Raw genomic sequence first — 26,158 nt, forward strand, 5'->3', positions numbered from 1 at the left:
TGTGATGTGCCCGATATCTGACCGCCTGAGCCCGACTTCTGGGATCCTTTTATAGACCTGTACTGACCCGCCCACCGATTATGTCACAAAAGGGGCGCACGGCTATAAAACCGGACCCCGGCAGTGTAAGGTGGCGGGCAGGGAGAGCAGGAAGATGAGCTTGACCCGGTCCTGCCCACCACCCGCAAATGGGAGTGCGAGGTCTGCTCAAACCCGACCCGCACATCACTAATGTGTACACTTCTAATGTGTTCTTTAAAAGAGAACTAACCTCTAACATTTGTGCTGTATAGTAAATAGTGCATGGGAATATCTATGCTGCCATAGTTTTATGGTATCTCTATGCAGGCATGGACTGAGATTTAAAATAGGCCCTGGCATTTCAGGTATACAGGGGCCCAAACAGGCCACACAGCAGCCCAAACAGCCCCCTGCCAGCCCAATATATAGTGACTGTCTATGGCAACTTACAGCAGCCCCTCTGGCATTTGCCAGAACCCACAGATTGCCAGTCCGGGCCTGTCTCTATGTACAGGCTATAAGCAAACTTAGGGGACTGTTCCTGCTGAATTGTGCTTAGTACAGGGCAATGCTGCCATAGTTGTATGCCAAATCTCTGTACAGGCTATGAACAAACTCAGGGACTGTTCCTTCCTGCTGAATTGTTCTTAGTACAGGGGAATACCTATGCTGCCATGGCTTTATGGTATCAAATTGTACAGGCAATGAACAAGCGTAGGAGGGTGTTTCTGCTGAATTGTGTTTAGTACAGGGGAATACCTATGCCATAAGACTAATGATTGCCTTTATTAAAGTTTTTATTTTGTTTTTCAATGAGACATACACGACTGTTCAGCAAATCCCTTAAGGGCAGGACTACATGGCCGATTCAGCCGCAGGCGTCACGTCGGATGCGACGGAAACAAGCTAAGTACAATGAGACACGACTGCCGGATGCAGACACAGCGTGCATTGTCTGCATCCGACAGTCGTTTTGTGTCGCATCAATGCTGCGACACGATGCGCCAATTTAATTATTTACCTTATTTCCGTCGCATCTGACGTGACGCCTGCGATTTTGCGCAGCGCGTCGGATCGCGGCTGAATCGGCCATGTAGTCCTGCCCTAAAGCAAACTTATGAAATCAAATAAAAGCCTGATATGACTAAAGACAAAGTTCTGGATTTCTGTCACCCATGAGGCTCAAACCATGCTGAAACGTAGGAGATGCTACACTTTGTCTCACTGTAAGGGCATTGTGTGGAACATGTAGGTGCAGACAAGGTATGTAGCAGTGGGTAGAATCACAGTGACAGGTACAAATGAGCACACTGACTGATAAACTGCTGCTGTTGTGATCCTGTACATTCCAGTAGCCCGCCTTTCTTAACAGCACGTGCCCCGCCCCCACTCTACTGAATGTGAACAAATGATACAGACGCTGTCCCCAACTCATTTCTCCTAAGTACAATCTAACTAACTCACAACAGTGTCAGCCAAAGAAGGAGCTAAACATAACAGGAAGCCCTGCACAAGATGCAAATTAAATGCAGGGTTATAACAAGGAAGTGGCGCGACCAAGCTGGAGAATATACGAGGAAGGAGGAAGGCGTGGCTTACAAAATGAAATGGGCGACCAATGGGAAGATAAAGGCGGGGCTTATTTCTGACACAGGGCTGAGATTATACAGTGGGTTGCTTTAAGCGTTGTGTCAGACTTCTATTCTCTTGTCTTTGTGCTCATAGTCAGATGGGCTGTTTCTGGGCCCTGATATTGTGTTTTTTCATCATGGGATTAGAGCAGGGCTGGGGGACGAGGTGGAAAAGTCATGACAGAAGCCAAACTTTTAGCCTGAATGGCAGATGGGAAATCCGGAACTCGAACGGATCTTATAAACTAAAAGGGGAAGTTCCCGGCTGTGTGCACACTGCATTAGCTGAACGGCTGCTCATTGAGGTAAGTCATTGTACCAATATAATGTATAAATATACAGCAGCCTGTAACACTGCACTTCCACACAGGACTCCTAGTTGCACTAATACAATTGGCACTGTGCTGTCCCTGAGCCTGCCCTCATTTTGTACCACTTTGTTTCTACCCCTTATACTCATTCGCTTGATACTTGTGCCTTCTTATCACTGCTACAGCAGAAAGCAGACAAAGTATGAGATGCAGGCAAAAGCTTTTGCACAATATTATAATTGCAGACTTCAGGGCAAACTGGCAAAAGTAAAGTTAAATGAGCTGTTCACCTTTGAGTTAGCGTTTAGTATGAGGTAGGGAGTGATATTTTGAGACAATCTACCATTTTATTTAGCTTTATTATTCAGCAGCTCTCCAGTTTGCAGTTTCAGCAATCTGGTCGCTAGGGTCCAAATTACCCTAGCAACCATGCACTGGCGTGAATAAGAGACTGGAATATGAATAGGAGAGGCCTGAATAGAAAGATGAGTAATAAAAAGCAGCAATAACAATACATTTGTAGCCTTACAGGGCATTTGTCTTCTAGATTGGGGTCAGTGACCCCCATTTGAATGCTGGAAAGAGTCAGAAGAAAAAGGCAAATAATTAAAACACTATACAAAATAAATAATGAATACCAATTGAAAAATGTCTTAGAATTGGCAATTCTATAGCATACTAAGAATTAACATAAAGGTGAACCACCCCTTTAATGTTTTCTGCTGTTATACGGTATATGATCTTTTTGAAGCTCAATTCTGTACAGAGAGATCCTATAGAACTATGGCAGCATAGGCATTCCCCTGTACTAAACACAATTCAGCAGGAACAGCCCCCTAAGTTTGCTTTTAGCCTGTACAGAGAGATACCATAAAGCTATGACAGAATAGGTATTCCCCTGTACTAAGCACAATTCAGCAGGAACAGCCCCCTAAGTTTGTTCATAGCCTGTATCGAGAGATACCATAAAACTATGGCAGAATAGGTACTCCCTTGTAGTAAGCACAATTCAGCAGAAACAGTCCTCTAAATCTGCATTTAGCCTGTACAGAGAGATACCATAAAACTATGGCAGAATAGGTATTACCCTGTACTAAGCACAATTCAGCAGGCACAGTCCCCTAAGTGTGTTCATAGCCTGTACAGAGAGATACCATAAAACTATATCAACATAGATATTCCCATGCATTATTTGATTTACAGCAGGTATGTTTGAGGTTAGTTCTCCTTTAAAGAATGTATTCTAGGTGTACACACACTTTATGCCTGTGCTGTTTATGAAGAAAAAAAGTAACAAGATTTTTTTAAAATGTATATGAGTATCCATGATGCTGCACACACATTTGTACACTCATCCATTAAAGTTATCTAAAATAAATTTAAGGGAATATTGTTGTTATACTCATCTGCTGGTACCCACTATGTTTGTTTTTTTCCTACTAAGGATCCCTATATTAGATTTAATGATGCTGTTTACAAATGGGTTGCACAAGATGATTGGATTTATAGCAGGTCGTTTTCACTTCCACCAGACATAAGGTAGGAGAATATTTTTATTTTGTCTTTACTCACACTTTACATAAGTTACTTGTTCGATTTAATTCCTACAAAGAATGTTGTTTCTTTCATACGGTTTACAATATTTACATTTGTAAAGTTAGAGCGACACTTTCCATATTTAGCAGAAAAGGAGAATGTGGCTAAATGCTTTTAAAGGGGAACTACACCCCTGAGCATTTCCGGTCTCTATACATGAAGCGGGCCATATAAAACACTGCTTCATCCAAATGAACCATTTTCTTAAAAACATACTTTTCTACGCCACTGGATAATCCTATATAGAAAATGCCATTTTAGTTCCTAAGGGCTGCCCCTGGCTCATATGATTACCTGTGCTCACTAACAGACCAAGGTGCACACATACTTGCTAGGGGAATGTTACTAGGGACACTCGTGGAGATGCGGCACCCATAATACCCAAACAAATGTTTTCACTGTTTCTCCTTAATCACAGAACAGTATGTCATTTTAAACGTATGTTTTAAAAGTTTTATTTTAAACTTATTGCTGCACATAAAAGTTATACAACCAAACAATATTTCTAAGCTCTGGTTTGTGGTGCAATACTAAGTTATAGTGCCCCAGTTCATAAAGCTGTATAAATGGAATGCCAACTTCATGTTTAAATATCCCAGTATAAACAGCTGGTGCTACTCAATAAAATATAGTTCATATAAATAGTTCTGTTAATGAATTTGCTTAATTCATTGGGGGTCAGTGGAGTTTACCCTAAGTATAAACACTAACCATTTTCCTGCCCCTGCCATACTATTTTGTTGCAAATATAACGTTAGGAAAGTAAAGTAAGTTTATGTATTAGTTATGCAAACTGTGTACGTTTAGGGGCCCAGTTCTGATGTTGTGGGACCCCATAACTAATCATTCCACTGTTCATGTAGGAGACACTCATACTGTATAATTCAGTAAATAGCTCCCAATATAAACAGCTAAAAAGTAAAGATGTGTAGCAGCATACAAGTTCAATGGACTTTACAGTGAGCAGCACACTAGTGACTTAATGTTAAGGTATGCCTGAAAAGGGAATATAGACTACAAATCTACCTGCAAATTTATTTGTTATTTACATGATATTTATTCTAATCTTTTGTTGAGCTTTCAACATGCACTTTGCACCCACAGGTACTTTTTCTAGGGACTACAGGGTTATGGAAGATAGCTTATAGTACAAGTTGATTCAGGGACTGGTCCTGGCTCCATTTGAGTCAGGAAGGAATTATTTCCTCCTCTGAGGCAAATTGGAGAGGCTTCAAATTGTTTTTTTTTTTTGCCTTCCTCTGGATCAACTGGCAGTTAGGCAGGTTCAAATAGAGTTAAAGGAAATCTAAACCCCCCCAAACAATGTAGATCTGTATAAAGATATATTGCATAAAGCAGCTCATATGTAAAACCTTGCTTCATGTTAATAAACCATTTTCATAATAATATACTTTCATAATAATATACAGACCACCACAAAATGGTGGTTCAAGGCAAGAGATGTAAAAGGACAATATTTACTAAGTATAGTTTTAGTAAGATTCTTTAATATGCCACTTAATTTGATATAAACTATCTATTGTTTAAGTGTTTATTTTGGGAGTATAGGTTTCCTTTAAAAGGTTGAACTTGGTGGGCGTGGTTTTTTTTTTTCAACCTAACTTACTAAGTTACTATGTCAATAGTGTACACTTGCTGACCATTTGTAAAAAAATATTCAAAAATAAATAAAAACATATTTATTATCTGGGAGGGAGAGATGGAAATGGTGATGGATAACTATTTCATGATGCTGGATTCACAAGCGCTCATGGGACTTATTAAGAATTCTTATACAGGTACAGGACCTGTTGCCCAGGATGCTCGGGACCTAGGGTTTTCCGGATAACCGATCTTTCCATAATTTGGATCTTCATACCTTAAGTCTACTAGAAAATCATGTAAACATGAATTAAAGGAGAAGGAAACCCCCTGGGCGCAAAAACCCTCCCCCCTCCCCTGTATTGCTCCCCCTCCCTCCTCCCCCCTGGCCTACCTGTCCCGCTGGGCAAATGCCCCTAACTTGTTACTTACCCCTCTGCGCAGGTCCAGTCCACGGAGTTCACAGACCCCATCTTCTTCCACGCGATCTTCTTCCTGCTTAGACCGGCGCAAGCAGGAAGAAGATTGTGTGGAAGAAGATGGCATCTGTGGGGAAGGAGGGAGGGGGAGCAATACAGGGGAGGGGGAGGCTTTTTGCGCCACAGGGGGTTTCCTTCTCCTTTAAGCCCAATAGGCTGGTTTTGCTTCCAGTAAACATTAATTATATCTTAGTTTCAAGTACAATGTACAGTTTTATTATTAGAGAGAAAAGGAATATAATTTTCAAAAAATTTGGATTATTTGGATAAAATGGAGTCTATGTATCCTGTAATTCGAAACTTTCTTTTAAAGGGTTTCCCATACCTGTATGTGATCCTAGTACTGATTTGTATCTGAAATACTGACTGTGAAGAAGTGATTAAGCAGTGAATTAGTGGCAGATTACCATCAGGCCTATCAATTAATTGCCAAAGCACATATTTCTCAGGGGGCCAAGTACTAGAGTGGGGATGGGGGTTTAGCTATGGTGTAGTGGGGAGGAGCAGCAGTTTAGCCAGTTGGTGGGGCACCGCACCAGCAGCAATTAAACTGCTCCTCGTCAGGTTCCCTACAGGTCATCATGTTCTTCATATCCAAAAAAAAAGTAATTGAAGAGATCCTGTAATCCTTTACCTTTTTAATATATGGTGATGAAAATACTATCACAAAATCGTCATTTCATGTGCAGGACTGAAACACTAACAAAAATTAAAAAATACGTTTTGTGGTTTATAGATTTTGGCAGAAAGTCATTCTGGTTTTTGAAGGATTGGATACTGTATCCACCATTTTGCTTAACAACTTTTCAGTTGCGAAGACATATAATATGTTCACCAGATATGTGAGTAACTATTTCTTATGTGCTGTTGCTGTGTTTACTATTTTCAAAAATAAATCTAAAAAAGCATAGTTCAATTGACAAGTAGGAGCCAGTGCTGTTTCAGCAATGAGACACGGTGAGAACCTTCCCTTGGGCAATACCAGGGATAGATAGTCACCCATAGTAACTATAAGAGGCCCATTTGTCAAAGGCCAAATTTCGAATTCATGTGAATTTTTTTTACTCTAATATATTTGAATATACTCACAATTCGACTGGGAGGTTATTTAAGAAAAAATTTGAATGTCTAATATTCGATCGAATATTTCCGACCCGAAAATTCAAATCAAATTCGAATCATACGATTCGAGTTTTTCTTAAAAAAAAGGCTAACATCTCCAAATGGCTCAAGGGACCTCTGCCATTGACTTGTACAAGAACTTTTAGCAGGTTTTAGGTGGCGAATATTCAAATTAGGACTGTTTCCATGGTTGAGGTGTGATACATCTCACATTCAAATTTACATTCAAATAGGTGGATTAAAATTCGAATGTGTGAATTTTGACACCAAAAAAAATTAGAATTTGAATATATCGACCCATACGGGCACAATTACTTAGGGTTGAATATCGAGGGTTAATTAACCCTTGATATTCGACTGTCGAAGTTAAATCCTTCGACTTTGAATATTGAAGTCGAAGGATTTACCGCAATTCGTTCGATCGAATGAACGAAAAATCGTTCGATCGAACGATTCGTGGAATTTAATCCATCGATCGAACAATTTTTCTTTGACCAGAAAATTGTTAGAAAGCCTATGGGGACCTTCCCCATAGGCTAACATTGCACCTCGGTAGGTTTTACTTGCCGAAGAAGGGGGTCAAAGTTTTTTTTAAAGAGACAGTACTTTCGACTATCGAATGGTCGAATAGTTAAACGATTTTTAGTTTGAATCGTTCGATTCGAAGTCGAAGGTCGAAGTAGCCAATTCGATGGTCGAAATAGCCAAAAAAATCATTCGAAATTCGAAGTTTTTTTTATTCTATTCCTTCACTCGAACTAAGTAAATGTGCCCCTTTAATTATTGACCTTTAATAAATCTTCCCCTTACAGTTAAATGTAAATTAATGTGCAAGGTAGAGGGTAGATAAGTATTCCTACATGTCTCTCCCAGTCTTCCCCCAGGAATACAGCATTGCAGAAGGGAGACTGCAATGTATTTATCCAGAAGGTGCAGGTCCTGTTCCTTTGGGTGCTGCTTACAACAGAACAGGGTGCCAAGTATTAAAACATGGCAGCTTTACATACTGTCCTATGTCCCTTTAAATGACTCCTGCTATCTTCACAGTTAAAGGTTACTTATACCTGCAAGCAGGCCCGGACTGGCAATCTGTGGGTTCTGGCAAATGCCAGAGGGGCTGCTTTAAGGTGCCATAGAAAGTCAGTATTTAGTGGGCTGGTGGGGGCTGTTTGGACCTCTGTGTACCTGAAATGCCAGTGCCTATATTAATTCTCAGTCCGTACCTGCCTGTAAGCTTGTATAGCAGCGCTGTGTGTAATATACAAATTTTTAATAAACAACTCGGAACAATGAGCTTGCAGTTTTGATGTCAGCTCTAAATTACAAACATAGGTGCTGCACCAATGCAGTTACTCACTGCACTTAATCAATTGTGGATTGGTTGCTACTGGAAACTGCACTATATTAATAGATTATGTAAAGTGTATAGCCCTATAAGTTTGTAGACTATATTAGTATATACTGTATTAGAAAATATCAGAACCTAGAACATGCTTTTATTTTTTCTATTAAGCAAAATCATTGGGAAAAAAATAAAGACCTACTGTCCCTTTAATGAAAGTGTAAAATAGCTGATATGATTAACACTACACTGTCAGTTTGTTCGTGTTCTATACTACTTGTTATAGTTTAGCAAAGGAATCATGACAGTTAGGGTGAGAAATGCTATAAGAGGTGAAGATCTCTTCACAATACAAGACATGCAATGTAAAACCTTCTTAAAACAGAAGTATTCACATGCCACAAAATAAAAAATTATAGATTTTGCCCCTTTCTTAAGAAATTATTGTCAGGGCCATGCGTGACTCTTAAATGTCCCCTTGAACATTATATTTTAGATATACAGATGAACATAGATATATTCATCCTGCATTTTGTTTGCTGTTAAAAATCCCATGCTGGAGCTATAGTTTATAAACAGTTTATTTGATAAATGTGAGTTGAATGGGAAACAATGTGATAGAAACGTAACCTAGTTTATACTCCAATATCCCAAATGTTATTCTTTTCTGACCCACATGCAGACAGTTGATGTTACCAACATTGTCACAAAGGACAACTACATAGAAGTACGATTTCAGTCTGCTGTAAATTGGGCAAAAGAGAGAAGTGGGAACTCTTCTTATAAAGTCCCCCCAGACTGCCCTCCTCCAGTACAGAAAGGAGAGTGCCATGTCAATTTCATCAGAAAGGTGAGATCTACATTTAGCCTTTTTCATAACGCCTTGATTAGCGACATCTCTCTTTCCTGAATATTTTATTGTAAACCAGCTGTCGTCCCTGAGTATAACAAAAGTAAACTCAAGAAATAGAAGAAAATCCACATTTAGGGGATGTAACCCCAAATATAACATTGTGCATCATAAACAAAAATGTGATTCTAAGCAACTTTTCATTATATGTAAATTAAAACATTGAATTGCCCTCACAGGGTGACTCACTAAACATTTCCACTGATCTAAATGGCAAGTGACTCACAACAGACCATTTTTTTGTGACATACCCCATTGTGTCTGAGCTGGAGATTTAACATTTTCAATTTTATTTTTCAAAGAAGCCAATATGACAGCTCCAACACATGTATAAGTAAATACAAATGTACAAATAGACAATATACCCTACAAGAACATTTATAGAAATATAAAATTAAGGAATTACCTCATTTTGCGAAAAATATTGATAGTGGATGTCACAGTGAAGTAGGCCGGACTCTGTTTCTGATTGTATATTCTCGGGTTCTAATTGGTATATTCTCTGTTTCTAATTGGTATATCCTCTGTTTCTAATTGGTATATTCTCTGTTCTTTGCTTAGTCTCAGTGCTCATTTAGCTGGGACTGGGGACCTTCCTTTCCCACACAGGGTATATGGAAGGAGGTTACAATTGAAGCGTACAATGTGTTCCACTTGGACTATCTTTCTTTTGTCCCAGTGTTTGGTAAGTATTGTAATGCACGGGCTCTGTAATTTTTATATGGAAGCCTTAGAAATGTCTGCTTCATTGTTCTGTGACAACAAAGAATACATTTGCTTTAGTGCATGTTAAACAAATATCTTTTAATATTTTCTTATCATTTAGACGATAAGACTTCTCAGTGGACTGTTCTGCTTGAGTCTGTCTTAGATGTAATAACCAACGGCCCTCTGCCTGGAAATGTAACCGTGAAAATACCTGACCTTAATGTTGATGAAATGCAAAAGTTTGTGCTAATTCCTGGCCAGCAAGAACTGAAGATGGCTGTTAAAATCAGTAAAGTAAGATCTGCAAACAGTATTTTATTTGTGGAAAATAAATGGTTGTTTTGACCCACTGATCCTCCACTAGTCAAATATGTTTGTTTAGACTCCTCAACAGTTTGTGGAGCAGCCACCTCCACATCTGTAGCATACGTAGTAGAAGCAAACTGGAGAGCCTCTCAATGCAAGTCAGTGTAGGTTTATTATTAAAGCACTACATGTTTCGGACCACACGGGTCCTTCCTCGGGTGTTCAGCTGGCCATAGACGTGCAGATTTACCTTCATATCGGACAAACTATCGGACGTTCCAATCGCCCTACCTGCCACTAATCTTACAGATTAAATAAAGTAGTAAAAGAACAGATCAGACGATGTTCTGCCCTGACCGCAATTGTACCAAAGTTATGTCTGACAAAAGATGGTGACAGTCTCCCACTGATATCGGCAGATCAGCAATACATGCAGAGATATTATTGGTAGCCGTCAAAAATGTTCTAACCTGTCTGATCGACTTAACAACCGATCATCATGGGTTACAAACACAGAATTTATATAGAATACCAACAATCCTTTTGTGCAAAGAATCTTCAGCTCCATCTTGCTGCCAGAGGTTAAAATGCATACAGTCAATAGTATAACACATCTGGGTGCTATTGTTAAATCTATCCACAAGTACACCATAATGTAGCCTTTAGTAAAGTTACATGTCAGCAAAGTAATAAATACACAGTAGCAGGTTACGTCAACAAAGTAATAAAGTGAAAGTACTTGTGAAAATAGTGTTATGCTATCTATGTATTTTATCCACTGGCCACAAGATGGAACTGAGGATTCTGTGCATAAAGGGATTGTGGGCATTCTATAGCTTTTAAAAAAAAAGGTCACTGTATCAGAATATTTGCAGCCTAGACCTGAAGAAGGACCCATGTGGTCCAAAACATGTTGTGCTTTAATAATAAACCTACTCTGACTTGCAATGAGAGGCTCTCCATTTGCTTCTACTAAGTCTTGGTCCCCTAGCACCGTTACAATTTTATAGCATAGTCGTGATTTAATACTGACATTTTACCTATGAAAATCCATGATACTCTTTCTGTACAGAAACCACCAAGTCCATCATTACTTACTGCAACCAACAACTCGGCATGGCTTTAGGGTGCTGCTGTCCTGCCTGTGGCGAGCCTGTTGCTGTATTCTTCACTAGGCTGCTGTACTGGTTTCATTTGTACCCCCATCAGGTTAGGCCTGGCAATCTGTGGGTTCTGGCAAATGCCATAGGTGATGTAAGATGCCATAGACAGTCACCATTGGGCTGGTGGGGGGGGGGGGTTGTTTAGGCCTCTGTGGAATGCCAGAGCCTATTTTAACTCCCAGGCCAGACATGTACTCCATTCTATGTAAAGATGGAGCCACCTTCAAGCTCATTGTGATTAAAAAAGCACCTCCTTTGTAGTTATGATGCCTGCAGGTACCACTGACCTGAGGGGCGAATTGGGGGGAGCTTGTGTACAGAAAGAATATTGGGCCTCCACTCTTCCAGTAATACTCACACATTTTCATAGAAAGTGACTCCCTGTTTCTGAGTTAATAAACTGGAAGTGGAGTTTCATTGTGATACTGCAGAAAATAGCACACGCACACACATCAAAGTGCTGAAATGATAATTAATGTAAGAATTCATCTCAACAGACCGTGCTACTGTTGGTGGGCCCTAGCATGTGAATAGCCCATTAGAGTCAGATGCGATGCTTGAAACATTTACAGTAAAGCAACACTGGCAAGACACCTTGATTATCTTGGCCAGGGCTCTTTCTTGCTGCGAAGAAGAAGAATTTCTGTTTTTGACTCTGGTAAAAGTCATAATCAGTGGTGTAACTAAATATCAGCTGGAACCCCAGAACCCCCCCCCCCCCCATGGTGGAGTGGTTTACACCATCAGCCTCCTTACATTCCCCTTTCCACCACACTTGATCATTTGCTTGGGTCTGTTGTATGGTAGTTATGCCCAAGATCAAGTGTTTATAAATAATATTCCGATTTGCACCTGGCCAATAAACCATAACATCCGACATTTCTATTTCTTACCTTATTTCCGACGCCATGTGACAAAGCGCTGGCGTCAAGTCGTATGCGCCGAAGAAGGTTAGTTGTAGGAATGTCGGATGTAGTCACAGCGTGCATCCGGCATGAAATGACAGTAGTGTCGTGTCGGATGCATGCTGCGACTTCATCCGACATTTCTATTTCTTACCTTATTTTCAGCGCATCCAACTTGATGCCAGCGTTTCGTCACATGGCGTCGGATTGGACGCCATGTGTAGTTCTACCCATATAGTTTCTCACGTACAAATAATAGAGGTAGGGTATTAGGGAGGTTCTAGAACCGGGATCCCCAACCTTTTTTCCCCTTCAGCCACATTGAAATGTAAAACGAATTGGGGAGCAACACAAGCATGAAAAAGTCCTCAGTGATGCAAAATAAGGGCTGTGATTGGCTGTTTGTTAGCCCTATGTAACAGTGAGGCACATATATTTATATGCCGTAAGACTAAGAAACAACGGTCACAAAGCTTCAGCTTCTTATAAAGTGAATAAAGATACTTGTATATAATCAGCTGTGTGTGTCACAAACTTCAAAAACAGCATTCACTGTTATGTATTTTTTTTTCCTTTTAGAACATTAAAGTAAATTTGTGGTGGCCAAATGGATATGGATCACAGAATTCATACACCATAACAGTAAAATATCTTTTTGAAGGAGGTTCCACTGCTGAAAATACAACCAAGGTGAAATTGTGTTTCGTTATAACAGAAACAGAACAATTTACATATGTTATTTATTTTGTTTTAAAGGTATTCAATTACTAAGGCATCTCTATTCATAGGCATATAAGAGCCCAGCATGGAACATTGCATTATTGAACATTTATTCTTCATTCTGGTTATGGATATAGTCTGCAACTGTTAAAAATGCATTGTCTTGCCTGACTATGCATATACTTGATAAGTGGTCCTTACAGCACTAATTGAGATTTAACAAATACATCATACGTTTGTCATTTTTTGGCTGAATGTTAGGTATCAATTATTTCTGTGGACTTTGTATCTGTTATTTATGGGCATTTTTGCAAACCGGACCCTATCATGTTGCTCATCACGTCAGAAGCTACTGCCTTGCATCTTCACCATCCATCTGCAAGCTTACTTTATAACAGCAATTTTCGGAACTTATGGACTTAAATTAATGACTTATGTGTCTCCAAATTAATCTTTTTGGAGTTGTGAGACAATGCTGTTCAGATAGCTGCTTTATGTTATTACCTTATAGATTACCGGACTGGTACGTTTACTGAGCTAACACTATTCATTACATTAACTAATGAAATAGAGCAGAACTGAAAATATATATGATATCTCTTTCTGCTGGCTATTATATGTATTTGCAAGCATATTTAAATATTACAGAATTTACATGTAGCCTGCTTCTTCTGTGGCTATCCTGGCTTTTCTTTCCCCCACATGATCTTAAAACAGTAGACTCAGATTGCTAGACAACTCAGAAAATAAGATGTATGTAGTGAATGGCAGGCAGCAGGGGCTGATTTTGGATGCTTTTTCTGAAAGTGAGAACCACCTCATTTTTGTAGACTGACATTTACTCTTTGGCAGGCTGACCGCAACCTTTGTTATCACCTTGTATAGACAGAATGGCACATTAGAAACTTTAATGCAGGATGCGTTAAGAAAAGTTGGGTGGCAGCCTAAAGACCAGTTAAATTTAGAGAGAATGCATTTTTGCTGCCCTACATACTACTGGAAGCCTGGTCTAAAGGTGATAAAAATGGCTAAGGAGCACAGAGGCTCATTCAGCAACACTGGGCAAATTTGCCCATGGGCAGTTAATATAGCAACTTATCATTGTTTAGCTTTTTAAAGCCAGCTGCAAGTAAAACAATGAATGCAGCAATTTCATTGGTTGCCATGGGTTACTGCCCATGGGCAAATTTGCCCAGTGTTGATAAATGAGTCCCACAGACCAAGTAGCAACCACTTCAGTAAAGGATCAGAGCTACCTATCCAAATAATGTAGGGATGCACCGAATCAACTATTTTGGATTCGGCTGAACCCCCGAATCCTTCGCGAAAGATTTGGCCGAATACCGAACAGAATCCGAATCCTAATTGGCATTTGCAAATTAGGTATAAGAAGGGGAAAACATTTTCTACTTCCTTGTTTTGTGACAAAAAGTCACGTGATTTCCCTCCCCGCCCCTAATTTGTATATGCAAATCCTGCTGAAAAAGGCCAAATCCTGGCTGAATCCCGAACCAAATCCTGGATTCGGTGCATCCCTAAAATAATATATTGTTATACACGTACCGCAGTGTAACTTCTAGCTTCTTTTCCATTCATCTATGTTAGTATGTGTCTATTTCAGTAAAATATGTTTGTTACACAGATATACTTCCGTTCTGTGGAACTTGTGGAGGAGCCTGTGCCAGGTTCTCCGGGACTTTCTTTCTACATGAAAATTAATCAGGTTCCCATCTTCCTCAAGGGCTCCAACTGGATACCTGCTGACTCATTTCAAGACAAAATTACCTTGGATCGGTAAGGGTGACATTTGCATGGTGGTTAGGTAATCCTAGAGCAAAGCCATGGATTAACTAAAGATCAAGGTTACCTAAATAATGAGGTGTGTGCTGCAGACAGTACCAAATATACATGCAATTGTTATCGCTGAATATGGATTGTATTTTTGTATTTTTTATGAATTTACTTTTCTGTTCAATGTCTTACCTCACATGCAGTTTGCATATAAACAGTTAATTGCTAGTAGAAGGGACAGACCAGAAAGCTGCACTATACATAGAATATACAGGAGATATTCCTTCTCAAACTGATTCGTTAAGCCCAATCCACACACAATTATTATATACTGTATATTTTATAAATTCTTTATATACAGTAGGTAGTACTGATCAAGTTTATTTACCTTTTTGCATATCAGCTGAATGATAACTGTATCTGGACATGCACCTTCTCTGCTTGCAACAGGTTGCACAATTTACTGCAGTCTGTTGTTGATGCCAACATGAACACCCTTCGTGTCTGGGGTGGAGGAGTATATGAGAGTGATGAATTCTACAGATTGTGTGATGAACTTGGAATCATGGTAATCACATTTATATTACTGGATGTTCATTTGTGTAATTTAGCCATAATAGGGCAGTACATGTCAGGAAGTATGTCATGCACTTTCTATGCTATAGTAACTATCTATCTTGCTTTACAAATATGCAAAACATCATGAGATATCAAGGCTGGGTCATTTTTGCTGAATTTGGATGAAAGTTTTCAGCTAACCCTAATGCAAACCATTGACCCCTTGTTTACCATTTTTCTAAAATTTAGGTTTTGAATTGCTTTCATTTTCCTTCCACTAATATAAACTCCGCAATCCAGGCCACTGACTTTTAAATGGTTAACAGTCTAGGAGGTCCGCGGCCTGGCTTACAGAATTTGTATCAGAGAAAGGAAAAGCAAATCAATTCATTTTTAAAACCTAGAATAAAAAGCAACTGAGAAAATGAGTTATGTCTGGTGCAATATTAGAATAAATATGCCAACTCAGATCCCTTGGGATACAGGTGCATCTTGCCATGCCCACTCCAGAGGTAAGTTAAGATTTGCGTATCAATTACTGCCAGCGAGTTACTGGACTGAGAGTGACTGGATGAGGAGGGGTTAAGTCTGGATCACTCCCAAAAAAGTTAAAGTGTCTGTTAGAAATTGGTAACTTTTGTAAATGGAATTTAAATTTATAAGTTTTCCCTCCTAAATAGAATTATTATGCTGGTATGACAAATAATTTGCCAATTAGAAAGACATGTCCGTTACTGTAGTAGACATTACATCCCTCCAGTCAGTGTCACAAAGGTGGGCACCTCTAGCCACAGGTTCTTGCATTTACTAGGGACAGCAGCACTGTATTCATGAGGGACAAGTATGGGAATCTTATATGCTGTCTCCTAATTTGTGTGTTATTGTGACACACATGGTTGACGCAGGCTGCAATGAAGCCGTTACTTACCACCTGCCCTATGACAGATGGTAAGGACAGAGCTTGCCCACTGGGTTTCCCATAATTCGCTAGGTGCAGAGCCCAGCCAGAAGCAAGTACTGTGCTTTAATGAAGCTGGGCTTTTGTGCCCCTTAGTGTTCAAGCTGTTGCATCCAGGATCATAATAAATGGCTACTTGGGTTTTATACAGCTTGTCCCAGGTTTCATTAGACAGAACTACAGGTAGTAGTATACATATAGTAGTAGTAGTAGTATTATACATATAATAGTAGTAGTATACATATAATAGTAGTAATAGTAGTATACATATAAGGTACAAGTATGGGATCCGTTATCCAGAAACCCGTTATCCAGGAAGCTCTGAATTACCGGAAGCTCGTCTCCAATAGACTTCATCATAATCAAATATATTACATTTTTTTTAATTATTTCTCTTTAATAATAAAACAGTACCTTGTTCTTGATCCCAACTGAGGTAAACTTAATGCTTATTGGTGGCAAAACAATCTCACTGGGTTTAATTCATGTTTAAATGATTTTTAGTACACTTAAGATATGGAGACCCAAATTACGGAAAGACCCCTTATCTGGAAAACCCCAGGTCCTGAGCATTCTAGATAACAGTTCCCATACCTGATTGTGTTCCCTGTACTGTATCAAATGGCTGAGAGTTGTCAGAAATGAATTTTTAACCCTTGTATGTACAATACCTACCAGCAGCCAGCAAAGCTACCCATTTGTTTTACATTTGTCTCCAAAAGCACTGAAATTACCTTATTTTTTAATTTTTAGGTCTGGCAGGACTTTATGTTTGCTTGTGCTCTATATCCTACCGACATATGGTTCTTAGAGACAGTAGAAGCAGAAGTAATTCATCAGGTATGTTGATGAGATCTATAGTCTGCAGTGGGCCCGGACTGGCAATCTGTGGGTTCTGGCAAATGCCAGAGGGGCTGCTGTAAGATGCAATAGACAATCACTATTTAGTGGGCCTGATCTGTTGCAAAAGTCCTCTCCAGTTCTTCTGTGACTTAACATCCATCACTTAATTCACAAATATAAAAAATATTTAACCCCATTTTAAATTATGAGAGTATAAGAAGTCACCTTGTTTCCATGTTTATGGAACTTTATAGTGACTTCTTAAAGTTTTTGTATTTTACAAAAAGACACATGCCCTACACAGCCCCTTCAAAGTGTATTCTATTGGATTGCACTTTTATATATGGGACTTATATTATCTGGGGCATTAGGTATATTAAATGTTGTTTTCGGATAACAGATGAGAAGACTTAGATCCCATCCTTCCATCATTGTCTGGAGTGGCAATAATGAAAATGAAGCTGCAATCGCAGATAATTGGTTTTCAGTACCTGCTGCATCACAGGAAGTTTATAGAATGGACTATGTGACTCTCTACATCAAAACCATTATGCCATTGGTGCTAAAGGTAAGTAACTGAAATAACTTCTTTTTTTTGCTAACGTGTAACATCCAGTACAATTTTCCAGAATTATGTTACGAGTGATGCTTTACTTGTAATTACAACACTGTACAAATTATAGACCTTTAACAGTCAACTAACTTAGAGCCATATATATCTTGAAGAAGATGTTAATGCAATGTAGAGGAAAAGCAGTGGCAGGAGTGATTCACCGTTATGTTAACTTTTAGTATGTCATACAATGGCCAATTCTAAGCAACTTTTCTAAAAAAAACTAACTTGGTCTTCATTAGTTTTTTTAATAATCTGACCAAATGCTCCAGACAGCTACAAATGCATTGTTACTGGTACTTTTTATTACTCCTCTTTCTGTTCAGGCCTCTCATAGTCATATTCCAGTCTCCTATTCAAATCATGCATTCAATGCAGGGTTGCTAGGGTAAATCGGACCCTAGCAACCAGATTGCTGAAAGTGCAAACTGTAGAGCTGCTGAATATAGAGTTAAATAATGCAAAAACCACAAATAATAAAAAAAATTAAAATCAATTGCCTCGGAATATCAATCTCTACATCATACTAAAAGTTAACTCAAAGATGAACGACCCCTTAAATCTGCAAAATAAAAATATTAGTAGAACTACACATTACAGATCCATATGGGTTATTATTAGCTCCTGCATTGCCAGGCAAGGGCCCCCGAAAGTTGTATGGAAATGTGCCCAATTTGGCATTCAAGTGGTAGATTAAATCAGACTGTTTATACCGGCCCTTTCGGGAGAGGACTGCATCTAAAGTTTTGAACCTGGTTTGTACCTGGGTGAGCCGACAGGCAATACTGGACCCACATATTGGTTGTGTCATTTTATGGAAGATCCTATTTTTGTTATATTATTGTAAATCCCCATGTTATAGTGATGTGCATGATCTGCACCCGACCCACCTCCCCACTATTTATAGGCCCGTGCCTATGAAAACAGAAGCTGGAAGTGTAAGGTTGCGGGCGGGGAACTGCAAATGGAGTGCAGAGGTTGGTCCGAACCCACTCAACCTGTGGGTAAACGGGTAAACTTGCTGCTGTATAAATTATGGTGGTGTGTGGAGGATTATGTGAGTATACATAACTCATCTCTATTTGTTTGTTTTTATTTCTCAATAGATGGATGAAACACGGCCTTTCATCTCATCAAGTCCTACCAATGGGAAAGAATCAGTGCAAGAGAACTGGCTTGCTAAAAACCCATATGACAATCACTATGGGGACACCCATTATTATGACTATATGACAGACTGCTGGGACTGGAAGTCTTACCCTAAACCTCGCTTGGCCTCTGAATATGGGTTTCAATCTTGGCCTTCATTATCAACATTAGAGAAGGTGAACTCCGTCATACAGTCACACCTTGGATTCCCTTATTGGTGGTGGAAGTGTGGTTTAACCCTTTCTCTGTTAATGTTATTGCCATTTTAAGGGAGCTTTGGGGGAAAGTGTTGCTAAGCACAGATCCTACATCAATGGCTGTCCTTGCCAATGGCATAGAAACTGTACCAGCAGGCACAGGGTTATCAGGACTACTGAACTTTTTTGGTTCACATATTCTTTTGAGAATCCTGGTGAACCTAACTTAAATCAATAAAGTTGTAGCAAAATTTGGTCTACACTGCAATGTCTGCGATGGGTGAAAAATGTGTACAAGTGGACAGAGGGATCTTTAAATAATATGTGTGCTCAATATTCACATCAGGCTTACTGTTCCACATTTAAACACAAGATGCCAGCCCTATTAATACATTACTGGAGCTGTTTATACATTAAAATGACCATTTAATATCATGTTTACAGTGGCATTCAAAAACATTCAGCAACAGGTCTTTTTTGTGTTGCCATCTTGCCTGATGAAAAGACTAGCAGCAAAGGCCACACCACCAGGAGGAGTTAAAAACATTTACATCTTTTCTTTATTTTTAGTAACAGCTACAGTTGTATGTCTGTTTAATGGATATGTGGAACATTTTATAAAGGAAAAAGCCTTGTTAATCAGTTTTATCCAGCACTTCTGGGTAGGCAGCTATTGTTGCTTTCCTAGCATAGAAGAATAACAGTCTGAAGATGATATATATTGGGAACTACGTTTTCTACTAAGCCCATGAATCATATCTCTGGGATTTGATATTTGGCATATACAAGGATTGCTCTGCAAAGCTGACCACCTCTCCCAAGAACTAGGCTATATTGGGAGTACCTGGGCTCACCCCACATTTGAAGAATAAATTATTCGGTTCAATGTCTATAAAGTGAAGATGTGTCAGTATAAGATATGTTCTGTTTATTGTGCAGTGATGTATAAAGTCTTCATTAGATATATGGGCAATTTACGGCCAAAGTATGGCACTACACTATCAGACCTTGCCCCCTGCTAACTAACATCATGGCATGATACCAATGAAAGGGGCAATGTAGATTTCACTTATCAATATTTTACATTATATTTTACACTGTAAATCACATCTTAACACTTTTTTCATTAGGTATCTGATCCTGTTGATTGGCACTACACCAGCAATTTCTCCTCTCACAGGCAGCATCACTCCTCGGGTAATGAACAGATGCTTTCCCAAGCCAAGCTTCACTATAAGAACCCTGAGAACAACGATCCCATTAAAGAATTTCAGTACACTTTGTATTTAACCCAGGTAAAAACATTTTTTTCTCAACTAATTATATATACACCAATATATGTACATATAACATAAGAATTGCTACAGTTTTCCAACTGTAAATTGACTGACTTCATGGTTAAATTTGGTTGAAAATAGACAAAAGTCCATGATCCATCATCCAATCCCAGCGCACAATAGTTCCTTACCTTTCTGACTGTATAGCAGCAGGCCTACCAAATATCAAAACCATTATCTCTTTACAGACTGTCAATACTTTCTATGTATTTTTGTGACTAAAGGTAGCATTTTTATACTGAAACATAGTTGCTGAACATGCAGTGAATTATGAATAGCATTGCTGTCTTGCAGTGATGGAGTTCCGAGTTTGATTCCAGTCATGGTGCTTGGTGCAAGAAGTCTGTATGCTCTCCCCCTTTCTGTGTGGGTTCTTTCCTCTGTGTGAATGTAGGGTGCAACCAGGGAATTAACAGTCGTAAAGTAACTAATACTTTATGCCTTGCTGTAATGTGATGTGTTCTTTATAGAATGAAAATGAGCAATCATTAAATGGCCTTTTGACTCTGGGTTCATTGTAAAATCTGCATTTTGTGACCTATTTGACAAAAATATTAAACCTGTAGGAGAAATTAACTGTAATGATTATTTTAGAATTATTATTAATTGCTGTATTTGTTAGTGTGTGCTGTGTGCATTCCTTCAGTTTCTCCTGCTCTCCCCTAGGTTATGCAGGCACAGTGTGTGAAGCTGCAGACTGAGTTCTACAGGCGCAATATGAGAGAAGTTGTGGCTGGTCTTGGCCACACCATGGGGGCTTTGTATTGGCAGCTGAATGATATATGGCAGGCACCTTCTTGGTCTTCAATTGGTAAGAAACTGAAATCCCACAAGCTTAGTAAGATAACTTAAGGTTACGTTGCAGAAAACAGAAATTCAGCCTTACATGGTTTACATGTAATGGAGTAACTTAGTTTTATATTAATTTTTGGTGTTAATATGATTGAATCATTTAGTTTTTGTACAGCAGATCTCCAATATTGGATTGTTTGTCATGGTCCAGTCAATGTCATTGACCTCCCAACAACCAGATAGCATTTTATTGTGCAAGCTGGAAAGAGGTAGATGAGGAAGCCAAATAATTCAAAAAATAAACAGAAAAATTAAAAAAAGTTGCTATAGGACATTGCATAATAGGAAGCTGAAAAAAAGTTGTTCCCCCCACCAGCAGTATGGGCTAAAAGAACCTGCATTCTGTATGGGGCAAAAATGTTTTGTTTTTTTAGGGCCACTGCTGTGTGCTGTGCCCTCTGAACCCAATAATGGTATTGAGCCGACTGAGACAGTTATTATTAGCATGCGTGTGTCCCAGTGTGGCCACCTACATAAAGGGTGAGCTCCTGGGGTGGAGAGAAAGGCAAACACAAGGGCCGATTTCCGAATTTAAACTATTAATTTCCCCATCTGAAATGCATATTTCCTGTGATAGGTGCCCTTTAATATCATTACTGTCCAGGTACAGTAACTTATTGCAACAAATAAGATTTTTTGCTTTTAAACAGTTGACCATCACATTCTGCCAGCTGATTGGTTGGTGAGTAGACAGTAGAAAACTTTGCCCCTTTTAGAACATAACCACCATAGGGGTTAAAGTTTGCACCTGTAGTAACCCACAGTAATCAGATTTTTGTTTTAAGAATGATGACCAGTAAATGTTACTTGCTGATTGGTTGCAGTGTTTCTGTAAGCTGTCCATCTCTGCTCCGCCTCAAAGCCTGTCCCCAAAAGGCAGTAGGACTGTGTGTTTCTGCCAATGTGTTGTGTGCTGTATTTGCAGAAGTGCACAGTCGTACAGACTTCTGTAAAATTGTTCTATTATGGCTGTTCAGGTTGGGGGGCAGACTTTAATGTACATTGTTTTTTTTATATTTTTTTCTCCCCCCCCCACCTGCTTTTTCATTACACCTGGTGGTAACATTTTCCCAGCCTGTAAAGTTGTCTATTTCTTTTTTTAGAGTACGGTGGGAAATGGAAAATGCTCCATTACTTTGCCAAGGATTTCTTTGCCCCTGTTGCTGTAAGTGCATTTGAAGACAAAGATGTTTTGCACATTTATGGAGTGTCTGATCTGACCAAGACAATTTCTTTGCAGCTTGAAGTAAGGCTTTTTTCTTTCTTAATAAACAACTCCCCCACCCACATACACTTAGGGGCTTTTTAATCAAGTAGTGTAAAAAACAGTGATCAACAACAGCACACACTACTAGTAGTCCCGAAGGTACAACAAGGCGGAAATGCATAAGCTTTTTAACACAAATGCTGTTATTTTTTCTCACAGTGCGTAAATCCTTTGCCATACACATGATAAAAGAAAGCAGTCCAGTGAAATATTGATCAAGCTATCTATAGATTTTAGTGAATTGCATAGGGCAGTGTAAAATTGTGCAGTAAAAAGCAGTGGCACTTGGAAAATGTATTAAAAAAAAAATACAACCACCACCATTGTTTTTTCTGCAGTATGCAGTCATTTCCTAGCCGCCTTCATTTATCCCATGAACTTGAATAGAGTATGCATGTCTGGGGCTATGTAAAATAATGGCAGAAATGATGGCAATAGAGCAGCTAAACGGGAAACTCACAGCTTTGCTATAAATGAATAGCTTTTACTCAGCTTTATAAATAGGCCCTTTACAGTTTGCTGCTATTATTGGCTTTTGCTTAAAGGAAAACTATACCCCCCAAACAATGTAGGTCTCTATTAAAAGATACTGAGTAAAACAGCTCATGTGTAAAACCCTGCTTCATGTAAATGAACCATTATCATTATAATATACTTTTTTAGTAGTATGTGCCATTGGGTAATCATAAATAGAAAATTGCCATTTTAAAAAATAAGGGCCGCCCCCTGAGATCGTAAGATTCACTGTGCACACATACAAACCACATGTAAGGTCACATGAGCCAATTAACAGACAGAGTTCTGCCTTTTGCTTCCTCACTTCTTCCTGTTACAGTTAGTGTTGTAGTATTTCTGGTCAGGTGATCTCTGAGGCTGCACAGATAGAGTCACGAAATGGTGGTTCAAGGCAAGAGATGTAAAAGGGCAATATTTATGTAAATATATATTCCAGTTTGGTAAGATTCTTTAATATGTCATTCAATTTGATATAAACTATCTGTTGCTTAAGTATTAATTTTGGGGGTATAGTTTTCCTTTAACAACTACTTATTAAATGATACACTTCTAACAATCTCTCTTGTTTCAGTTTCCCAATCCATAAAATACATTATTAGAGAGATAGAGAGCACTGTCTATATATTTTAATGGTTTAGATTCATATTTTAGTTATATTTGTAATCTTCTAATTCTATCTGTAGATTCTGGGGCTCATTTATAAACACTGCGCAAATTTGCACCTGGGCAGTTACCCATAGCAACCAATCAGTGATAGGATTTTTATAGGCAGCTGGCAGTTGAACAATGGAAGCAAACATTTGATTGGTTGCCATATCAGTAACAATACCCTGTGGTTTCTTGTAGATCAAAGTGTATAGATGGAATTCCCAAGTACCAGTATGTGAGCAATTTACAGAAGAACTCCTCTTTAATGTAAATACAAGCCAAATATACACAGAGCCTATCCCTGAATTACTAAGAAGGTGCCAGAACTCTACACGAGAAAACAGTGTCGTGGTGTTCTCTCTTATAAACCAAGGACAGCCCTACAGTTCCAGGAACTGGCATTACCTGAGCTCACTGAAAGATGCGCAGGGGCTGCTGCAACCAAACATTACGGTGAGAGAACATTCTTTCTCACAGATTAAGATTAGGGTCTTCAAATAAAGCAGGGTTGTGGGGTGCTTGTGGGAACCGATTTCGGAAATAATGGATATAAGGGGATCTCCCTTTTCTCTTTGGTAACCAGAGGTGTCCCAATGTGTCTAGCAGTCACATACTATAGCCCATTTCTGGTAGGGATGTCTTTATATTGAGTTGAGTGTCTTATTTTCCGTCATTTGCACCTGCAGAGCTCACTTAGGTTTTCTGCTAGAATTTGAAGAACTAACAATCAATTATGTTTAAGATATAAGATGCTGTATATGTCACACTCTCACTTATCAGACTTTATCCGCTTACTTTGAGATATATGGATACCTTATGTGACATTAAGGGGCTAAAAGGAACATGTACCATGCACTTTGGTTCCAGACTATATGAGTATCCACCAAGCTGTGTACTACTGTACTTAATACAATGCCTTGAGCGTGTGTACCAGCCCATGAAAAATTCTCTACATTGACTTTCTTTTTAAACACTGTTTTAAGTTTAAAAAAAAAGTATTAAAAAGAAAAACATGAAATATGCTGTTTGTGGGACTGCTGTGGACCTGGGGTTTTTCAGATAAGAGGATAAGATCTTTCAGTAACTTGGATCTTCATACCTTACGTCTACTCAAAAATCTTTTAAACATTAAATAAACCCATTAGAATTGTTTTGTAGAGAATATGGGAGATGGCCTTCCAATAACTCAGAGCTTTCTGTATAAAGGGGTTTCGTATAACAGATCCCATGCTTTTGTGTAAGTATGTATCAGTTAAGCACACTGCTCAGATTGTATCAATTCATCAGATAATGTTGTGCTCCACAATTTCAGAGAGAAAAGGAGATGAGTAGCAGATGGCCCGAATAGAAAGATACATAATAAAAAGTAGCAATATCAGAAACTTTTATTTAGCTGGGGTCAGCGACCCCCCATTTGAAAGCTGGAAAAAGTCAGAAGAAACGGGCATATAATTCAAAAACTATGAAAAATAAATAATGATGACCTATCGAAACATTGGTTAGAATTGGCCATTCTATAACATACTAAAAGTTAACTCAAAGGTTAATTGTCTCTTTTTAAGGTTTTTTTTGTGGTCCTCTGAAAAACGTAAAAAGGTGCTTGCTTTAATTTTTTTTTACATGAATAAACAAGATTCTTTCTTTCCCCAGGTGTCAATCACTCAAGAAAATACAGGGTTTGCCTTTTATTTGGTGACTTCTGCAGTGGCTCCCTTTGTGTGGCTGGACGTCTGGGATATACGTGGGAGGTTCAGTGATAATGGCTTTCTTCTGGCTGACAAGACAAAGACTGTTTATTTTTATCCTTGGCAAACAACGAGTGTGGATGAACTGCAGAAATCCCTAAATGTAACTACCCTCAGAGATATTTATTAAAGAAAGCCTGATTATTTATATATTTCATGCCTCCTGTGTCCAAGTTAAAGGCTGATGATCTTTGATGTTGGCAAACAAACCAAAACACTTTCAATGTCTCATAGAAACAAGTAACGCTGGCCATACAGTAAGTGAAACTTGCCACAAGAGGGATTGCAAATAGTTTCCTCTTAAGAAAGGGAATAGGAGGGACACATCATTTCTTAAGCAGGGAGTGCATGGCTACAAGCCATTTAAATTGATTTAATCCCAGTTTTAAAATGTGTGTATTGGGTAAATTTCATTTCACAGTATTTTCACCCTCCCGTTGTGTTACGTATTGACCACTGCAAAAATGAATGTACTGGAACTGTAAAAATTGTAATTAGTAATAAATATGAAGAGTTAAAAAAAAAATTTGTGTATGTTTTGTTGCACAGTTATAAATGACTTATGACCTGTTTGATCGCTATCTCGCTGCCTGTCCTACTGCATTTTTCATTGACTTTTTTTAAAACTGTATTATTATTGGTACTTTTTTTATTACTCATCATAGTTGGATGGCACAAGTGCAATTCCGAGTCCCTGACGAAGTGCCTGGAAAGAGGGCACGAAACACGTAGGTTTTCCTCACCAACCCACTGCCAGAAGCTCACTAGATGTGCCAAATAAAGCCGCAAGAAAATTGATTCCTTCGATCAGCGCCGTGTAACGGGGTAAATCTGTGCAATTCCGAGTATAAATACCTTCAGAATCCAT

General features: G+C 38.9%; 1 protein-coding gene across 2 annotated transcripts; it reads left to right on the plus strand.

Moving 5' to 3' along the window:
- Positions 1-1,480: 1,480 nt before the first annotated feature.
- Positions 1,481-25,816, plus strand: manba.L (mannosidase, beta A, lysosomal L homeolog). Of its 2 annotated transcripts, NM_001093666.1 has the most exon segments (17): positions 1,674-1,957; positions 3,408-3,502; positions 6,377-6,482; positions 8,787-8,954; positions 9,576-9,699; positions 9,841-10,016; positions 12,676-12,786; positions 14,459-14,610; positions 15,058-15,175; positions 16,877-16,963; positions 17,367-17,534; positions 18,686-18,904; positions 20,056-20,220; positions 20,929-21,073; positions 22,218-22,360; positions 23,744-23,998; positions 25,196-25,816. In NM_001093666.1, coding segments are annotated over 17 exon segments (2,625 nt in total). In that variant the 5' UTR covers positions 1,674-1,789; the 3' UTR covers positions 25,421-25,816.
- The last annotated feature ends 342 nt before the right edge of the window (positions 25,817-26,158 follow it).

This window comes from Xenopus laevis, chromosome 1L (genome assembly GCF_017654675.1).
Source record: "Xenopus laevis strain J_2021 chromosome 1L, Xenopus_laevis_v10.1, whole genome shotgun sequence".
In the NCBI taxonomy this organism is placed as follows: domain Eukaryota; kingdom Metazoa; phylum Chordata; class Amphibia; order Anura; family Pipidae; genus Xenopus; species Xenopus laevis.